This window comes from Martes martes, assembly GCF_963455335.1.
Source record: "Martes martes genome assembly, chromosome: 7".
Lineage (NCBI taxonomy): Eukaryota > Metazoa > Chordata > Mammalia > Carnivora > Mustelidae > Martes > Martes martes.
The window spans coordinates 17,750,980-17,772,611 of record NC_137894.1 but is presented as its reverse complement, the minus strand read 5'-3'; the positions used below and the strand labels follow the sequence as shown (position 1 = coordinate 17,772,611).

At 41.1% G+C, this 21,632-nt stretch overlaps 1 protein-coding gene across 1 annotated transcript in view; it reads left to right on the top strand.

Moving 5' to 3' along the window:
- The window catches only part of CERS3 (ceramide synthase 3), a 104,662-nt gene that overhangs the window by 44,500 nt on the left and 38,530 nt on the right, over positions 1–21,632 (top strand). The window contains exons 6-10 of the mRNA XM_080809367.1: positions 5,189–5,246; positions 6,229–6,279; positions 10,150–10,242; positions 13,900–14,028; positions 17,471–17,577. Coding sequence (XP_080665493.1) covers positions 5,189–5,246; positions 6,229–6,279; positions 10,150–10,242; positions 13,900–14,028; positions 17,471–17,577 — 438 coding nt within the window. The remainder of the gene's footprint in view (positions 1–5,188; positions 5,247–6,228; positions 6,280–10,149; positions 10,243–13,899; positions 14,029–17,470; positions 17,578–21,632) is intronic.

Genomic DNA, 21,632 nt, shown 5'->3' with positions numbered 1-21,632 from the left:
CCTAGAGGAGGGAGTGGCAACATAGACCTTGAGGAATGAGCTTGGATTTCCATGAGAAAAGAATTCACGATTTGAGGGGAGCTTGTTTCAAAGAAGGCATGAAAAAAATGTGAACAATGTATTCAGGATATAGAAGCGGGCCAACAGACCAAATGCAAGCTTTACTTCTTCTTTACAGATACCACAAATTTCCTCAAAGTCAGAACACTGTTATAGACTTAATAAATCAAGCAAAATGCCAAGCCACTGAATCGTATAAGGATTGTGCTTTTTTCCTCCAGTGACATGATGTGCTGTGGGAATCACAGTAAGAGACACCTAGCCCCAAGCATGTGGGAAATCTCAGAAAACTTATTTCCCAACACCAAGCTTTAACAATGACTCCCCAAAAGGCAGAAACTCCTCTATAATATCAGGAGGAACATCTTAAGTCTACTGTATTGTTTCCTTGATGACTTCCTTTTTTTAATTGACGTATAGTTGACCTACAGTATTGGATTCGTTTCAGCGGTACAACATGGTGATTGGACATTTACATACATTCGGAAGTGGTCACAACAATAAATCCAGCAGCTGTCTGCCACCATATAAAGTTGTTACAGTATTATTAACTGTATCCCCTGTGCTGTACTCTGCATCCCCAAGTTTTATATACTTAATAAGTGGTAGTTTGCACCTTTGACTCTCCTTCCCTTGTTTCACCCGTTCCCAGACCCCCTCCCTCTGGAGACCACCAGATTGTTCTCCGTAGCTGTGAGTCTGTTTCTATTTTGTTCTATTTGTTCACTTGCTTTCACCCTACGTATAAGTGAAATCATATGGTATTTGTCTTTCTAGACTGTCTGATTTATTTCACTTAGCTTAATATGCTCTAGCTCCATCCATGTTGTGCAAATGGTAAGGTTTCATTTTTTATAGCCAACTAGTATTCTTGTGTGTATGTGTGTGTGTGTGTGTGTGTTTGTGTATCTCACATCTTCTTTATCCATTCATCTGTCGGTGGGCACTAGGTTGCTTCCATATCTTGGCTATTGTACTTGGTTACATTTTAAAATGATGACCCCTAAACCCTGTTCTGCAGAATTCAGGATTTTAATCCACAGCGCATCCTTTATTTTTAAAGTAAACTCCATATTAGCTGTCCACTTTTCTTTTTAAATAAACATTTCCATCAAGCAGCAAAAAGTTTATTACAAAGATCCCAGGTAATTTCCAAGGAGCTGATGTAGGTAGACAGGGAGCTCCCCTATCTCTGGAGGGAGGGAATCCCCTCTGGCTGGGGATCTTTGCTGGGGACCTTGCCTTTGCTGATCCTGGGGCAGGTCCCTGCCTGCTCCTTTGGGCCTTGCCCCCTCCTGAGCCCCATTGCTGGCCTTGCCAGCTTCTTTCTCCATTGCCCCAGATGGCATTTGCCATCTGGGCCAGACCAATCGTTTTCTGGATTTTTCTTTTTTCCAAGAAATTTTTTCACTTCTAATTTTGTTTTTCTCAGCCTTTCCTGGAAAAAAGGGGGGGGGGCAGTTTTTCTACCTTTTTCATCTGAAACAAGTAAAACAGCATCAACAAATACTTTATCATTCATCTCACAATTAGGGAAGTGCAGCGGTTCTCAAACTTTTTGGTTTTAGAACCCTTTTGTCCTCTGAAAAACCATGAAGGACCCCAAAGAGCACTTGCTTGTGTATGTTATGGCTACAGATACTAGAAATGAAGGTAGAGACATTTATAAAACATAAGAATACATAAACGATGGGGCACGTGGGTGGCTCAGTGGGTTAAAGCCTCTGCCTTCAGCTTGGGTCATGGTCCCGGGGTCCTGGGATCGAGCCCCACACCCGGCTCTCTGCTCCACGGGGAGCCTGCTTCCTCCTCTCTCTCTGCCTGCCTCTCTGCCTACTTGTGATCCCTGTCTGTCAAATAAATAAATAAAATCTTAAAAAAAAAAAAAAGAAGAATACACAAACACACATCGTATCAACTCTTAGAGCGACGATGGCGTCTCCTGTGCTGAGCCTCTGGAAATCACTGTTCCTGTGAGGGGATGAACAAAAATGGCAGTAACACAGTAGTCATGTTATGGAAATATTTTGACACAAGGAATCCCTGGCACACCCTTTGAGCACCTCTGGGAGAGCATAATGGAGCCTACCAGGACCAGTTAGGGAAAGTGTGACACTTGGGTTTGGCACTCACGTCCGATGTCCCCTGCACAGCCTTGGGGGTCATTACGTGATCTCTCCCAACCTCTGTGTCCCACTCTGGTCACCACCTTATCTACAGTTCCTAGTCCAGAAACCTGTTGTGAAGATAAACATGTGACAACACCCACAGGCTGAGCACAGTGCCTGGCACAGAGTCAAGAGGTCAGCAAATGCCGGAGAAACGAACAATTCGAGATGTGCCACCTAGACTCATGGCTTCCTTTGTGGCCGGCAGGTCCGATCCTACTTTTTCTGTTCCTGCTTGGAGACGATAATCCAGGGAGCCAAGGATATGCTCTTTGAGTCTAAGTGTGGGCCTTTGCCGGCTGGGCCGTGAGCATGACGAGGATGGACAGGCCTCAGCTGGCTCAACTTTGGGTATTTTTATGGTTCAGATTTCTGAAGACTGGGACCCTACTTCTTTTCTATCAAAACAAGGCAGGAAGAAAGACAATCATCCAGTCTGTAGGCAAGACAATGTTCAGGAGGAACCACTGGCTTCAGAGTCCAGAGACCTGCCCTCAGCCTCAGATGTATTACCTGGTTAGGTGTGGGAGCTGGGGAACTGGTTTTGCCTTTGATGAGCCTGACTGTCCATCTGCAAAATGGGGTTGGGTGAGCCTGGTGGTGGGTATTAAGGAGGGCACGTATTGCATGGAGCACTGGGTGTGGTGCATAAACAATGAATTTGGAAACACTGAAAAAAAAATTTTAAAAAGGAAAAAAAGAAGAAAACAAAAAGAGGAAACATAGAATGGGAAAAAAATGTCCCAGTAGGTATATTTGACAAAGTACTTGTATCCAGAAAAAAGAATGATTAAAACTCAACTACAAGAAGAAAAGCAACCCAATAGAAAATTCTACAAAACTACTTGAATTTTGACTTCACGATTAAGATACACAAATTTTCAATTTATGTATTACTCTTTTTTTCTTAAAGAAAAAGGGATCTATGTCTGCCTTCCTCTTTCTTACTTAGCTTTCAGGCATATTGAAGAAAATGCTCTAAAACATTATGCAAGAATAAGGAACAAACTATTATTATTATTATTATTATTATTTTAAGATTTTATTTGAGAGAGGACACGAGCGGGGAGAGGGACAGAGGGAGAGGGAGAAGCAGACTCCCCACGGAGCAGGGGGTTGGACTCCAGGCTCCATTCTAGGACCCCAGGATCGTGACCTGAACCAAAGGCAGACAACCCACTGAGACACCCACGCACCCCAACAAATATTATTTTTAATATTATTGTTGGTTCAGCAATCATGAAGTAAAATATCCATACCTTTTTTTTTTTTTGCAACTTTACTTTGCAAAGTTAAAAACATACACAAAAGCAGAAAAACTGGTATAAGGAACTCTGTGTGCTATGTACCCATCATCGTGCTTAATTATCACCAGTTGATGGCAATCCTGTGTCATCTGTGCCCCCCTCGCCCCTCAAAAGACTGTTTCTGGGATAAATTTTTTTTCTGCCACTGAAATTGCGATATAGTTGACATATGTCATTGTGTAAATTTAAGGCATACAGCGTGATGGTTGGACTTCCGTATATCGTGAAATGATCGCCACAGTGAATTTAGTTAGTGTACAAAAAGTAAAAAAAAGTGTTTTTCTCCTTGTGATGAGAACTTGAGGATCTACTCACTTAGCATCTTTTAAACATGCCATACAGCAGTGTCAACTCTAGTCATCACTCTGTACATTACATCCCAGGACTTACTTGGCCTGTAACCCAGAGTATGTTCCTTTTGACCACCTTCATCCAAGTATTACTGAAAATTGCTTTTGACACATATATCAGCCATTGTATGATTTTACTGTAAATATTTTGGTATGTATCTGTAAGAGGTAAGGACTGTATTTTAAACAAAATTGCAATACCAATATCATACTTTAAAAAAAATCTTTAATAACTGGTGCCTGGGTGGCTCAGCTGGTTAAGTGGGCAGACTCTGGGTTTCAGCTCTGGTCGTGCTCTCAGGGCTGTGAGATCGAGCCTGGTGTTGGGCTCTGCACTCAGCGGGGAGTCTTCTTGTCCCTCTCTGTCCCCCTCTCTCCCCCCTCCTGCTTGTGCCCACTCTGTCTCTCTCAAATAAAAAAAAAAAAAATCTTTAAAAAAACCTTTAATAGGGACGCCTGGGTGGCTCAGTTGGTTAAGCGGCTGCCTTCGGCTCAGGTCATGATCCCAGCGTCCTGGGATCGAGTCCCACATCGGGCTCCTTGCTCAGCAGGGAGCCTGCTTCTCCCTCTGCCTCTGCCTGCCGCTCTGTCTGCCTTTGCTCGCTCGCTCTCTCTCCCTCTCTCTCTCTCTGACAAATAAATAAATAAAATATTTAAAAAAAAACCTTTAATAATAGTAAATATTCTTGATTAACTCACAATTTTCTTTACAGTTTGTTTGTTTGAACCAGGGTCTTAATAAAACCCATGCAGTATAGTGGATTGGTAGTCTTTTGAATCTCTTAATCTATAGGTCTTTCTCCATACGTGAGAAAAATACATTTTTTTAATTCAAAGTCTGCTTTTCAGAGACAAGACTAAAGCCTGGCCACATGGAAACCTTTTCACTGGGACTTAAGTGGGGATAAAATAAAGGATTCAATTAATACTAATGTCAAACCGTTGTCCATTGTGTACCAGGAACTGGGTCTATTGTGTGTCAGGCATAATACGAACAGTAGAAATAGTTGTCCCCACTAGTTAATGCTTGCTTCATACCAGGCACTGTGATCAATACTTTTCACTAATTAGCCTCGATTCTTTTTACATTTTGAGGTAAGTTTTGTCATTCCCATTTTATATGTGAAGACGTGAAGAATTCCCAAGGTTAAGTGATTTCCTTACAGTTAGAGCCATCAGACAAGGGACAGAGTCAGGATATCGGATTAGATTTGCCCATGCATTCTTTCCAGACACCGTCATTCCAAACGTATTTCTCCTCAAATGTCAATCACCTTTACCAGATCTTTCTTTCTTTTGGCAGCTGGAGATTTGCATTTTACTTAATGATTACTGTTGCTGGAATTGTCTTTCTTTACGATGTAAGTTGTCTCTCTGATATTCTTTGATGGGAATTTGTCTTTAATTTTAAAAATCATTGCCTGTGAATTCCTCATGAAATAAGGTTCTCAATAAGTTAACCAGCTTTCATGCTTTTAAAATCATGTGAATGTCTAGAGAAGTCATAACCCCTCAGTCTGCCTTTCAAAGCCTTTGTTAAGCATTGAATTTGCAAACATACGTCTGAAACCTAATCTCTCCCTATTTCCACTCACATGACCCCTGTGCCAATGACCCTGGACTCCTGACAATCCACTGAACATACTTCGTGTATCTCACTTTTGGATTTTAGCCCATTTTACCCCTCTGCCAGCAATGTCTTGTCCTTTCCACCTCTACCTCCACCTGCTGAATCCCATCTAGGCCCATACAAAATACCACCTTTCTGTCAAGACTCAGTACTCACTCATCAGAAATCTTCCCTTACCATATGACCTTTGCATTGTCTGTTTAAAGAGTTACTAAACGATTACCTCATTAAGTGATGTATAAACTACATAGTAAGTTGAATATTTCCTTTTTAAAAAAAAAGATTTTTTAAAAGATTTTATTTATTTGAGAGAAAGAAAGTGAGAGAGAGAGAAGAGAGAGAGAGAAGGAACCAGGGGAGGAGCAGAGGGAGAGGGAGAAGCCAGCTCCCCATTGATCAGGGAGCCCAATGTGGGGTTCAATCCTAGGACCCCGGGACCATGACCTGAGCTGAAGGCAGATGCTCAACTGACTGAGCCACCCAGGAGCCTCTGTTTGATTAATTTCCTGTGCACGACAGCACTGTGTGTGGTCCCAGATTCACTAGAAGTCGTGCGCGTCCCAGGCATATTATATGGGGACATGTATAAATATCGATAGAGAGAGGTGCAGCAGGAACAAGAGTGACATCAGAAAGGGCTTATGTTTTCTGCTGAAATCAGCCTTTGATGCTGCCAAACTAATTTTTTCTCTCTTGGTCCCTTGTTTTTTCAGAAACCTTGGGTATATGACCTGTGGGAGGTGTGGAATGGCTATCCCAGGCAGGTAAGTCCCTTCTGATACAGTCCTCCCTTCTTTCAACGTTGGGGCCCTCAAACTGTCCCCTGAGTTAGGCCCGAGTCCCCTTCCTACTCTCTGCCCACGTCTGTGCAGTCCTTCAGCTCTTTCTCTACCAGAGCTTACTCATTCTTATTCCTTATTTACCTATCACTCGTGTTGTTCCTTTAGTCTGTTTATGGTTAATGCAATTACATATTTGAGTGTAAATCTCCTACCTTACCATTTGTTTTCTGTTTGTAATACCTGGTGCATTTCCTTTTATTATACTCTCTTCTCAGTTTTTTTATAGGACAGTCAAATTTTTGAAAAAATTATTATTCCATTTCTTCCTTTATAATAGCTTCATCCTTTTATTCTTCTAGTAATTATCCTAGAAATTACCATATGCATTTTTGAATTACTGGAGTCTAATAAAAATTAGTGCTCTTACTTCTTTCCAGTCACCGAAAATTCATGAGAATGCTTCATAGAATTATTCATATGCCCTCCTCCTCTCTCCTCCTTCGAATATTTAAAACCCTACAAGTCATTGCTATTACTGCTTTGTAAATCAGATTTCCATCTCTAAGCTCAACCTTGTATCCTGCTTTCCCATGCTTCCGTCTGGGATGATTATCCTTCTGGCCAAAGATGCCCCTTTGGTTTGCTTTTCTGAAATGTTACCACTTTGCCTTCATTTTTTAAAGGATATTTTTGCTGGGTATAGAATTCTAGGTTAGCAATGACTTTCCTTTAGCGCTTTGAAAATGGCATTCCATTACCTTCTGGATCCCATCGTTTTCTTTAAGAATTCAGTTGTCAGTTTTATTTTTGCTTCTTTGAACAGAATGTCTTATTTTCTCTGACTGATTTCAATACCTTGTCTTTGTCTTTCAAGTTGTATTATGATATGCATAAATGTGGTCTTCTTTGACTTGATGCTGCCTAATGTCCATAGAACCTCTTGAATCTGTGGCATGATATCTTCAGTCAGTTTTAGAAAATTCTCAGCCATTGCTTTTGATCCTTTCTCTCTCTCTTCTCTTTCTGGAAATTCAATTACATATGTACTAATAGGCTAGATGTTTACACTAGGTCCCACATGTCTCTTATGCTTTTTCCATTATTTTCCATCCTCTTGCTTCTCTGAGCTTTAAGTCTTTTGGGAGACAATTCTCCATGGATTTCTTGCATTTTTACATGTCTTAGGAAGTGAGGCCCTGCCTTCCTTTTGTTCTGTACTATCTTTTTAAGGATGTTTGCATAGCAGACAAACTTGGAAGGTAGAAATCCTTCCTCACTCAGGGTTCCTCTCTTGTAATACAACCCATGCTATGTGCAGATGTCATCTGACACTTTTTGCTTAGGCCTGTATGAGTTAAGATGGGAGACTTGTCCCAAATATTGATACTCTGACAACTATTACTCTGAATAATATGCCATCCTTTACCTCTGACCCAGGAGTCTCAGATCTTCAATCAGCCCCCATGAAACTGTGGTCAAGCTATCTCACAAGTAGGGTAAAATCTCAGACCCTTCACAGATCTGGATATATTCTATTTTCATGTCCTCTAGTTTGTTGCTGCCTTTATCAGCAGTGTCTAAAACTGCTGTGAAAACACATCTCTTGAATTCTAAATTTTAGTTATTATGTTTTTTGCTTCTCAAATTTTCACTTAACTCCTTTTATAATGGCTTCCAGTTCTCTACTGAAAATTTCCACATTTTAACCAAGTTTTTAAAGTTGTTCGAAAGTCCAAGTCTGAGGAATCCAATGTCTTGATCACCTACGGGTCTGTTCTCTTTTCGTATTCTTGTCTCCTTATGCTTGATAACTTTTGATTGAGTAATAGATATTGTATGTGAAAAATTATAGATGCTCAGGATACTATCTTCCTCTTTAGAATATGTACTTTCACTTTTACTCATTAGAGTAGAGACAAATCACTTTCATTTTATGTGTGATCACGCGGATTCAATGTGGATTCCAGTCTTTTTGAGGGCAGATGTATTTACAACTTATCCATATTCCTAGGGTGTTTTCCTAGTGATTTGAATAAAAGGTTACAGGGTTTACCAGGACTCTTTTTCTTTGGCGGAACCTCATACCAGTTTGCGTACTAGCACCATAAAGTTGCCAGAAGTCCTGTTTAACTTTTTCTGTTTCTTCGTTTCTGGACTCCATACTGCTTATAAACTGGCAAATGCTGACTGATGCTGTACACACGTGTGGTTTTCTTTGAATTTATCCCACTTAGGATCTATGGAACTTCTTGGATTAAGGATATACTAGAAATAAAGGATTCATTTTTAATGCATTTCTCTTTGAAATCTTAGCTTCACAGATTCTGTGTGCCTTGGTTGCTCTTTGATGCATTTGCAGAGATATTTTTATTGCATTTTACCCAGATCCTTTTTCAGTTCTCACTAGGAGAGTTAGTCTCATACATGATTGTTTGACATAGAAGAAAGCAAAAACTCTGTCTCATTCTCTTATGGCCTTATCAAGGATGATCAGTTGACCAGAAAATTATCCCTTTTAATGTGTTAGCTTCAGTATTAGACAATCAGAGAAGGTTAGACCATAAGATACTTGGGAATTATGTAGGTCAAACTGCAATCTTATTCTTCTCCTCCAAATTATTCTGAACTTCTCAGGTGTATCAGTTATTTACTGGTAATAACAAACCAACACCAATACAGTGCCTTAAAACAACCACCATTTATTTGCTAATGAGTTGGGCTAATAATTTGGGTTGGGTTCAACTGTACAGTTCCTTCTGCTCCAGGTAGTGTTAAATGAATCAGTGCGTGTATTTTCAGTCAGTTGGTAGGCTGTCTAGGGGGTGACTTATGTCCCTGGTGTCCTCATTCATACTTTTGGCAGTGGGTACCTCGATTCTCTACTTTGTTCTTATCAGCAAGGTAGCTCAGGTTTATTACCTGGTGCTTATGAAGTCTCTGCTTGCCTTATATTTGCTTATTCTCCCTTCACCAAAGCCCAAGATCAAGTTCATGGTCATGTAGGAGAAGACTATGCCAGTACATGAGTATCAGAAGATGAAATTCATTGGAGGCTAATGGATGTAACAGTCCATCACACCAAGTAATATAATATTTCAACTTAGCTAAAATAAGCACCCACCCACACAGTATAAAATTATTAAGGAAACTTCTAGATACAGAAATTTTATTTTTTTCAGAAGACATTTTTAGAGTACTGAAATAGTTGTATATATTTTATTATTGCCCCATTTGATTACTAGCTGTCACCAGTAGAGAAGTTAGGACATCAGATTTTGAGTAGTATTCAAGAAACATAAAACAAGGTAAACAGTGGGAATAGCAAAACAGACCTGCCAATATTCTTCAGTAAAGAGCTCTTAATTTGTTTTTCCTAATTTAACTTTTGATCAACTTAAGGCAATTTAACCTGTTGTAGCTTTATTAACTTTCAAACAAAACCCTTAACTTGATTTTGGAATTCTTGTCTACCCTTTCAGAAATAAAATGCCTTGAAATATTATCTTTGATTCCTTCTCAGAAGTTGAAATCTTTTTTAAGCTTTATTTATTTAAGAGAGGGAGAAAGGGGGGGGGCAGAGGGAGAGAGAAACTTAAACAGACTCTGTGCTGAGCATGGACCCTGAGGAGGGACTCAATCTCATGACCTTGAAATCACCACCTGAGCTAAAACTAAGAATTGGACTATTAACCAACTGCACCCCCCAGGTGACCCTCAGAAATCAAAATCTTAAAGCATCATCATTTTGGGGAATTCCATGGAACATAAATAGGTATAAACAAAAGTTTAATGCCTTAAAATGAGTTATTTATACGGTAATAGTAAAGTAGTGAATACTGTCATTTTCCTTAGCCCTTGCTGCCGTCCCAGTACTGGTACTACATTTTGGAGATGAGTTTTTATTGGTCTCTGATATTTAGCCTTGGCTCTGATGTCAAGAGGAAGGTAAGTATCTTTTTTTTGTTTGTTTTAAGATTGTATTTATTTGGGGGAGGCGGCTCAGGAGAGAGCAAGCAGGGTGGGGGGTTGCAGAGGGAGAGGGAAAGAGAATCCTAAGCAGACTCTGAGCTGAGCACAGAGCCAGATATGGGGCTCGATCTCAGGACCCTGAGATCATGACCTGAGCCAAAACCAAGAGGCAGACGCTTAACCAACTGAGCCACCCAGGTGCCCCTAGGTAAATATCTTATTCACAAAGCTAATTTATCTACTTTTTCAAAAATGGTCAACCCCCCACCTCCAATCCTAATTTTTACATTGTATTCTTAGGTGTGTTTAGTTTCAATTCCTAGTCTTTTTGCATTTTATAGAATGGTGCAAATCTTGCTCATGCTCTGGTGCCTCAATAAGTATTTGCAGTGAAGCATTCTAGACCTTTCAACTTGGAAGCTCCACTCTTGATCAGCAAGAAGAGAACTCTCCTTTATGTGGTCTGTTTTGTCCTTTGGGTTTGGGCATTTGCTGCTCTTCAGTACAGGTGCTTGTAGTTTCAATTCTGCAGCCATATCCTTTACTTGATTACAAACCACCTTATGTAATTTTTTGATGTATTCAAAGACTTTGAATACATGTTGTCCTTAATTCATCTAAGATTTTTAGGAGGAACCTTTGGGCATGCTTGGCTTTGCTTTAGATGTAGGGAAATTGAGCCACAGGCATGCTAAAAAAATGTATCCTCTGAGTTAACAAAGTGAGGTGTTTTAGGAACCGTTTGCTGCTACAGAAAATCCTATTAGATTCTTGATGCAATCACAAGATTTTTATCATGTATGTTAGCAACTCAGATCAAATAATAAATACTCTTGGCATATACCTCCATGTGCTACACTCTATTTACAAAGTCAGTTTGTGGGAAAATTTGTGTGATAAAGTTAAGTTGACCTCAGTAGTAAGGAGATAAGACCAAGCCAGCTTGGTTAAATGTTTGGGTGTGTGATGGTGTGCCCCATCCATCACCTAAAGGGCTCAATCCACTGTAGTGAAGAGGAGATCTTAAAAGAAAACTTACAGAATGTAAGTATAAGAGGGGCACCTGGGTGGCTCAGTGGGTTAAGCCTCTGCCTTCAGCTCGGGTCATGATCCCAGGGTTCTGGGATCGAGCCCCGCATCGGGCTCTCTGCTCAGCGGGGAGCCTGCTTCCCCATCTCTCTCTGCCTACTTGTGATCTCTGTCTGTCAAATAAATAAATAAAACCTTAAAAAAAGAAAGAATGTAAGTATAAGAATATATTATGTAAAAGTCTGATAAAAATAATCTCCTTTTCCATAAAACTCAATCATAGCTGTAAATGAACTGCCATTAATTTTAGCCTGGGCAAAGAATACATCAAAATTTAATTGTTTGAGTCATTTTTTCAAGGGAGAGAATGAAAAATAATCCCTTTTTAAAAGGTCTTCAAAGATATAGTAAGGTGGGTCAATGTTATAATGATCCTGTCTTTCTCCCCCATCTGAGTTTACAGTAGTTGGTTTCTCTTTACTAACAAGGGCACTGGGTACCTTTTTAAAAATTAAATATAAATAGATGTCATATATTTTGTAAATACATATCTTCAGAGACAAAAACTTTTGGAAGGTGGGTAAAGCATGGACCCTGGAGTCAGAATGCCCAGGTTTGAAACTCTGGGTTCATCACTCACTAACATCTCAGGCTAGCTGACCAGACTCCCTAAACTTGATTTCCTCATCTGTAAAATGGAGCTAAAAATAGTTTCCGTCTTCTCTGGTTGTTGTGAAGATTAACCCATACAAAGCACTTCCTGGTATACCGTAAGTGCTCAGTAAGTTGGGCCATTATTAGTAGTATCATGTTTACTCTTTTACTTTGGCTACGAGGAAACTGAAATCTTTAAGTTTTTTTCTTAAACATCCTTCTTGAGGTCTCTGCACACTGTACAAGGCAGTCATTGAAAGTGCATAATTCAGTGGTTTCGAGTACGTCCACAGTTACCGCCACAGTCATTTTTAGAATATTTTTGTCACCCCTCCCAAAGATATCCTGTCCCTTTTTGCAGTCATTCCCCATTTCTCCTAACTTCTCTTGCCCTAGGCAACCCACTGACCTACTTTCCATCTCTATGGATTTGCCTATACTGTATGTTTCATATAAATAAGCTGAATCATAATATATGGGTTTTTTGTGTCTGATACTTTCACTTAACATAATGTCTTCAAGGTTCATTCATGTGGAAGCATGTATCAGTCCTTCATTCCCTTTAATTGCTAAATAAATGCCCATGGTATGGATAGATTGCATTTTATTTTACCTGTTTACTACTTGATGGCTATTTGGGGTGTTTTCTTTGTTGTCTCTTGGGAATAATGGAATATGAACATTCATATACAAGTTTTTGCATGGACATATTTTGCATGGACATTATTTTTATTTCTTCCAGTAGAATTGCTGGCTTATATGATGATTCTATATTTAACCTTTTGGGCAACTGCCGAAGGTGCTGCACCATTTTACATTCCTCCCAGCACCATACAAGCATTCCAGTCTTCCATGTCCTTGCCAACACTTGTTAGAGTTCATCATTTTTATTATAGCTATCGTGGTGGGGATGAAACGGTATCTCATGGTGGTTTTGATTTATATTTTCCTGACGACTTATGAGGGTTGAGTGCCTTTGTGTACTTGCCGGCAGTTTGTATATGTTGTTTGCAGAAAATGTTTAAGTTTTTATCTTTGATTGTGGTAGCTTCCTTTAGCCCAGAGTTGGTAGTATTGTTCTTTCATTTGTTACTTGTTTCCTATGTGGTAACTCTTACTTTAATGGTTGTATAATTTTAATATATTGTATATCTGTCTTTTTCCCTTTTTGGAATTAGGGAATAAAGGATAAATGTAAATATACACAGGAATGTGTGTGTATGTATATGGTGTGTGTGTGCGCGCATGCGTGCGTGTGTATGTATATCCGTTGTGGGGCAGTGGAAAAAACAGCGGATGTTAGGAGTTAGATGACAACTATTCAACACTGTCCCAAATGTAAGTGACTTCATCAGTGAGGATAACATTTGTTAGTTCCCTCACAAGGATTGTGTTTAAGAATCAAAGTGAAAGCATTTTACAAATTTCAAAACATTCAGAGGTAAGTTGTTGGGTTTTAGTGAAATCTTGCCATTTGCCACGACATGGTTGGAACTAGAGGGTATTATGCTGAGTGAAATAAATCAATCAGAGAAAGACAATTGTCATATGATCTCCCTGATATGAGGAATTTGAGAGGCAGGGTAGAGGGCTGTGGGGGGTAGGGAAGGAAAAAATGAAACAAGATGGGACTGGGGAGGGAGACAAACCATAAGAGACTCTTAATCTCAGGAAACAAACTGAGGGTTGCTTGGTGGGGGGGGCGGTAGGGAGAGGGTGGCGGGGTGATGGATGTTGGGGATGGTATGTGCTATGGTGAGTGCTGTGAATTGTGTAAGACTGATGATTCACAGACCTGTACCCCTGAAGCAAATAATACATTATATGTTAACTTAAAAAGTTGTTTTTTGAAAAATATTATTATTATTATTATTGTTGTTGTTAGCATTTCCACTGATTAGGAAATAACTGCATTTGCTTAATGGCTTCCATTTTCCTCCCGTTTTGTAGGATTTTCTAGCTCATGTCATCCACCACCTGGCTGCTCTTAGTTTGATGAGCTTCTCTTGGTGCGCTAATTATATTCGCAGTGGGACCCTCGTGATGATTGTGCATGATGTGGCTGACATTTGGCTGGAGGTAAACGTTTGCCATTAAAAAAGTAATAACAATACCATGTCCTGGGTTTCTGGGACTCCTCGCTGGAAGAACGGTCTGGGAGTGATTTAGCAAGTCTCCTTGTCCTGAAAACACCCAAAGTCTGAGGATGTCTCTGGGTCCTCAGGTCCTTCAAGTTTAGAGAAATGAAAGCTTTTAGTGTTTAGTCTCCAGTCTTCTCCACGGTACTCGAGAGAGGTTAACCCATGGGATTCCACCTGTACAAGTTGCCTGCAGATATTCGCTCAGGAAGTAAGGTGAGATAACTTGAGGAAGGAATGAGCTCTAATCGTTTAAAAGGAAAATGTGGATTTGTGGCTTTATGGATTCTTAACGTTGGATGGTACCATATATTGACTTAAGCCAAAGCCAAATACCCATTGAAGGGTCACACTGGCCAGGCAGGGATCCTCCTCCAGCTTCAAAGAACAAGAGCTGATGTTTCTTCCAGTGGCATTTATTTCCTAAGGGAGGAATGTTTTGGAGCAGGGGGCATTAAAGCAAGAGTTCCTCATCCCAAGCAACACACAACAGGAGCAACAAAGCAAATTAGGATTGTTTTCTCTACTTGTCTCTGTTATGTATTGGTTCCTGTTTGCCCCGAGGCAGTGGCCCAGCAGCCCTCTTGCCTACCAGCTCTCCTGCTGTACCCAGAGCCATAAGTTTGTCCTCTAAATACCTTCACTTATAATGAAGCCGAGGAAAATAATGCTTGCCCATCTCGTGTGCAGGATTGGCTCTTGAAGGGTTAATAGCTGAATGTAAGTTGGTATGGGAGAAATTCAATTTGATAGCATCTTGTTCTTCTAGATCAGGATTCACCAAACTTTCTGGTGAAGGGCCAGATAATAAATCAATTTTGTGGGCAACATAGAATCTCTTGCCATATCATCTTCTTTTCTGATTGTTTGCTTTTTCTTTTCTCACACCCCTTTAAAAATGTGAAACCCATCCTTATGGAGTGACTACCTTTAGCCCATTGGCTGGATGGTAGTTTGCTAAACCCTGTTCTAGATGTAACCAGAAGTCATTTGAAGCCATTTCAAAGCCACTGGCTACTGTTAAAATATTAGATGTGTACAGAATTTTGTTTCTTCTGTGTAATTGGCATTAGACATGTAAATCCCATTCCAAAGGCCAAGATTATTCAGGGCAGCAAATGGCTTAGCAGAAGAAGGATTGTGCCAGTTTTCCCATGTGTCGTTATCTCAGTGTAGCCATATCTGTTATAATTACCTCCTTCTCTGATCGTATCTCGGTAACCCTGCCTGTAATTAAGACCACATTGGCCATAACTTAAGAACTTGATGCTACTCTGTTGATTTTAAGCACTCTAGCCTTTGGTGTGTGTCCACTGTTGATTTTAAGCACTCTAGCCTTTGGTGTGTGTCCACTGTAAAAATAGCTTCATTGTGTTCTTAAAAGGGAGTTAGATGTGGAGACTGGGAATAAGCTCTGGGTTGTCTCTGCCCACTCTCCCCGACCCCATCCCTGACATGCTATGACTCCCTAGGTGACTGGGGCAAATCACTTAATGCTTTGTTTTCTGTCCTCAGCGGTAATATGAGAAGTCATATCTGCTCCTTAGGGTATATCGTGAGGTTTAGCTCATTACTGTTGGAAAATGTTCCGAGGTTCTTAGGTGAAAAAAAAAAAAAAAAGCAAACAGAAGGAAAATGAAATGTCAGACTCAGAGGTCCCTTCGCGGATAAACTATGAGAACAGCCTCATGTTGTTAATGATCGTGAATCATTCCTGATTCACAAACCACGATCTAACCTGAGATTCAATAAGCAAGGCCAGAACCTTCCACCAGCTGGGAAGAGGCACCATGAAGTGGTGGCACAGGGGCCGATTTCTGATATCCTCCAAGGATGCCTGGTCCACAACTTCCTCGAGTAGTTGGCTTTTGTGGTTGTCTTCTCGGGCAAGTTCTCATTGAAGCCAGACATGGAAAAACTTTTGGCCCTGTTGAGACCCTCCTAAAGATGGTGACTATTAATCTTTCATATTCCTCAAGACAGTTGGTGTGGGTCATTTTTTAGCCTTTTCTCGGAAAGGAAAAATAGCCTCAACATCTAGAACTCTGACTGAGAAGGAACCTCTGTCTTCTTCATGCCTCCTCCTGATCCTCTTGTTTCCCCCATGTTCAAGTTTGGACGCAGGGCCCAATGCTTGAACAGTATCCTGACTCATGCTTAGCAGAGGACCAGGGTGACTGTCAATCTCCATCATTGCACAGCCCGGAATATTCCGCATGTGTACTTACCCCAAGGAATGCTACTTTGCCCTCAAAAGTGCACTCCCTTCCTGCCTGTGCACATCTAGCTAGCCACCCTAGCCCGGCCTCTTACTCTTCAAACAACTCCCACACTCCATTCCAAGCACGCTGAACTTCTGGCCCAGCTCCCCATACCCATCTCACACCCACTTGGCAGACTAGCCTTCCATCGCAGCATTTGAGGCTGTTGCCTTCTGGGCCCCCTGCCACTCCACAATTTGATCATATCCTTACCCCACGGTAAATATGGCAGAGTATGGAAAACGTAATGAAAACCCTTCCCGAAGTATAAATATGCTGCCTCTCTTGGTTTAGAGTGGCTTTGAGCTTCCAGACCAATTTTAGTCCTGAAACCGTGCAGACCTGAGCCACGCTTCTGGAGGGATGACCTACACTCAGCAACTCCTACCCAGCTCCCACCACCCCCGAGTCCAGATACCTTCCCATGCAGCCTTGGGCTCCACTAGATAATTCCAGAGAGAATTCTCATCCATTAACCTGCTACTACCACATTAAACACTTTCTGTAATTCTTTTCATTCAATGCAGACCATACAGGCAGTGTAGACTAGCATAAAGTAAATGGGGAAAAATCGAGTGCTTGCAACTTCATTTCAACCAGGACACAGCCCCCAGGGTGGCCCCCTCACTCTGCCCCTTCTGTCAGCTGCCTTGATTGCAATGTGTGCAGCCCAGCCCAGCCCAGCCCAGGACTTCACTCAGATTACAACCTTTCTCTAATCCAGCTCTCCAATCAGTTAAGTGGAGAAAATAAATCAGTACCCCAATGAAATGCATGCTAACATTCACTGGGCTAACTTGTAGGGCTTGTGAAGGATAGGAGTAATATTACAGTCATTTTAACATATCTTTATTTTCTTTTTAACATTCTATTATGGAAAATTTCAAACAAACGACAAAGAGAAGAGCATAATGGACTCAGTGGGCCTTTCCTCCAGTGTTACCAGTGGTCAGTGTGGCCAGCCTTGTTTCGTCGATTTCCCCATCCATCCCTCTCCCCGACCCCCCACACAGAGACCACTTTGAAACAAATCCTGGACATCATATCATTTATAAATATGTAATTTAAGAATTTTATTCTAACATCACTTTATCTGAATGTGATTGCTTTTTTTGTTTTCAGTCTGCTAAGATGTTTTCTTATGCCGGATGGAAGCAAACCTGTAACACCCTGTTTCTCATCTTCTCTACCATATTTTTCATCAGCCGCCTCATTATCTTTCCCTTCTGGTGAGTAGACAAGGGGCTGTGCCGTGCCTTTGGTCACCATGCTGAGGTGGCCTTGGCACGTTGCTGAAGTCTCTTTCCTACATTGATGCCCGGTTGTTTGTGCCAAGGTCAGTTGGAGAAAATAAAGGGAGGGGGCCATTTTTATGAATAATTAAAACAACACCTTCCAGTGTGGAAAAGGCTTATGATAAAGGGAGGTCAAAAATGTGCAACCCAATGGGTAAACAGCAATTCTTACTCTATGTCTCGTTTCATGAATGTGGATCTTTCTTTGTGTTTAACAGCTTTTCCCTTTATTCATCGAACTGTCATTGGCCAATCACCGGCTCTTTGAAAGGGAGACAAGTTCTATGTTTAAAAAAAAAAAAAATAGGGGCGCCTGGATGACTCAGTGGTTTAAAGCCTCTGCCTTTGGCTCGGGGCATCATCCCAGGGTTCTGGGATCAAGCCCCGCATCGGGCTCTCTGCTCCGCGGCGAGCCTGCTTCCTCCTCTCTCTGCCTGCCTCTCTGCCTACTTGTGATCTCTGCCTGTCAAATAAATAAATAAAATCTTTAAAAAATATATATAATAAATATAACCACCATTAACTGAATGCCAGACACTGAATGAGGCCCTTTGTATATCTTGGCTCTGGTCTATACAACACATCATAGAGATAAAGTCTTATCACTCCTACTTCACAGATGAGAAAACCGATAGTGATTTCATTTTCCGTGATCACTGACTGGTCTCAACAATGGTCTGGATATCCTTTTCCTATTGATTGGCTCTTGATCAGCCTTTTGATTTTGTTTAGCCAAGGGCTGGCAATGAAGAACCGATACTGTGTCTCCTCTGACAGTCATCCCTTTAGCAAGCATAATTTTCTATATGTTGATTAACAGGAAATGAAGAAGTGTGAGGAAGTCTTTGATAGTTTGGGAGAAAGAACTTATAATGACCCATTATTTGGGGCTTGTCTAATAGTTTCATATCCTCTCAACAGAAAAGTAGGGTTGGTGTTGCTGAGGATCCTGGGTCCCAGGGAAAAGAAAAAGAATGTAGGTTCCAGACCTGATTCCTAGTGAGTGAACGGCATCCTTGACTAGCCTGCGGGGAAGTCTGGCCAGACTTCCCTATGGAAGCCAGCTACATGCTTAAACCAAGACCAGTGTCTTACTTAGACATTTTCTAGAGAGGAGCAGCATAGTGTGGTAATTAAGTTCATGGATGCTAGTCAGGCCTAGATTCAAATCCTGGCTCCACACTTATGACCTGTATAATCTCAGACATGTTAGATCATTTCCCTGGATCTCAGTTTCCTCATCTGTAAAATGGAAGTAATTGTTGTCACAGGCTTAAATGAAGTAATACATATGAAACAGTTCGGAATAGTGTCTGGAACATAGTAAGGATTGGCAAACGCCAGCTACATTTATTAAAGTTATTAATAAGTCTCTAAGAATTTGAAATTTAGTCTAGAATCAAATCTGAGACACACATTTATAATACTCTCCTTGGTTGATGAATCACATTACCCTCACTTTTGCTTTGGCTGAGCGCATGTGTTTGTGAACTTGTAATATTGTATGATAGCGGATACTGATAGTGTTGACTTTCGGGTAATAGTTGAATTATGGCTTTTCAGCGTGACTTTTATGATGCCATAAGTCCAACATTTGCCCACCAATGGCCTCTTCTTATGTTCCAGAAGTACCATGTTTTCTGGTTTATCTGTTACTACATAGTAAACTCTCTAAAAACTTGATGGCTTAAGACAGTGTTGAACAAGGGTTGTTTTGGTAAAAGGCCATAGAAGAGCTATTTTCAGCTTTAAGGGCTGCATATGGTCGCTGTCACATATTATTCCTTGCTTTGTTTTGTTTCATTTACAACCCTTTAAAAATGTACCAAACCCAGCTGAGCTCACAGGCCAGAGAAAAACAGGTCGCAGGCCTGATTTTACCACCAGGCCTTAGTTTGCAGACCTCTCTCTTAAAATAACAACATTTATTGATTATTACTATGGCTCATGGTTTGCGGAGTTGACTGGCCCCAGTGAGGTGGTGGTTTTCACTTAGGGTCTCTGTTGTGGTTACAGTCAGATGTGGCCAGAGTTGGGAATTTTCTGGAAGACTTCCTCACTCCACATGGTTGAAGTAACACGTAAAAAGTCAACTGGTTGATGCTGATTGTTGGTCGAGACCTCAGCTGGGCCTGTCAGCTAGAATCCTGTCACACGGCCTGATCTCCCCATAGCATGGCAGCTGGATTTCAAGGGTGAGCAGCCCTGAAGAGAGCTAGGCAGACGCTGTGTGTCCTTTTATAAGCCACCTGCAGAAGTCACATCATGCCACTTCCAACCTCATTTTCTTCATTGGATCCAGGTGACTAAGGCCAGCTCATATTTGAGGGAAGGAAAATTAGACTCCATTTCTCCACGGGAATAGTTCCAAAGAATTCGTGGGCATATTTTAAAAACGTACACCATGGAAGCTCTCAGTCCCAGGGAGCTCACTGCGAAGCTTCACAGTCTTGCTGCTGTGGTTGGCTTTTGATTTAGCAATGAAGGACATTAACCTCAGACTTTCCCATGATGTCTTAAATCAACAAGCAAGCTTCCTCTTGCCCAGAAAACAACCAAACATCATCCTGGGGTTGAGTGATTGTGGAGGTGGTGTGTTACTTTCCCACACACCCTTGACTTTAAAAATCCTAGATTTAAGGAGCCGTTCTCTTGCCAGCATTTCTGGATTTCGAGAAGAATTAGTTGCATGCATTTGGCATTTTCTTGATCTTGATAGTTCACGAAATTCACCAGCCCACTGCAGAGGGCAGCCAATACCACTGTTTGCTGTCTTCAGGGAGTTGGATTGCAAATAAACCAGTATTAGCAGACCCGACTGTAAAAAATTTTTTGCTGGTAAAAATTTTTCCACACTGACGTTGACGGGTCCTCGTTGTTTGGAAGGCTGAGGAAAGCCTCACCAAGCTATTGGAAGTTTGAGAGATTGATTCTCGATGGTTTTTGAAAGAATCCATTGCGGTGTGTTACCCTGGCTTACATAGCGTTCCCATCCACTTGAACTTGTTACACAATCATCTTGCGGTGCCAAAGAGGAAAAGTCAGTTCCTTGTTGTTAGCCTGGCTCCAACCATCTGTCTAAAATGTGTAAGCGTAGATTCATTTTTCAAGGATATTTTATTAGTTCAGTTTTGGGGGGAATTTACTATGGACCAAACGATGTGCAGATGATAGACCTATTTCAAGATTCAGACATCTCCGAGGCACCACGGGAGGCGGGCAGCCCACCTCTTGCTCTGTTCCTCACAACGGCTTTCGTTGCACATTTTGTGGTAAGACAAAGGGTCGAGTGGGGAGAACACTGACCCATCTGAAATTTATCTGGAAACTGTGGGAGAAAGAAACAGAGCCCATACATTACACTTCCCTTTCCCTCTCTTTGACTTTCCCTTGGTTTTCCCCAGCCTCAACCTGTTTGCTTTCCTCTGATGAGCTTCTTTTGTGTGGGTACAACTCTGTCCCGTCTTCTCTCCTACTTTTTTTTTCCCCCCAGGAATCTTATTTAGCCAGTTCTCACTCAATCAGTGTCAGCAAGTGGTAATTATATGGTTTTTTATAACACAGTTCCTCTCAACATCAGGCAGGAATTCCAATCAGCCTGGGCCAAATTACTTTAATCTGATCGCCTAGTTACCTCATTTGCTTGCATTTTTATTCAAAAGCATTTAAATCTCAGGCTTATATTTTTTAAGGGTATTCCCAAGTGTTGTTTTATTTTTTTCTAAGATTTATGAATTTATTTTTGCAAGAGGGGGAGAAAGAGAGAGAGAGAGAGAGAGAGAGAGAGAGAGAAGAGTGCATGAGCAGGGGAATGGGCAGATTGAGAAGCAGAGAGCAGAGAGCTTGATGCGGGACTTGATCCCAGGACCCCCGGATCACGACCTGAGCCAAAGGCAGACACTTGACCAACTGAGCCACCCAGGTGCCCACAGTTGTTGTTTAAAAATAATGGCTTCTCTGCTTTTGAATTATTGGATGTATCTATCTAT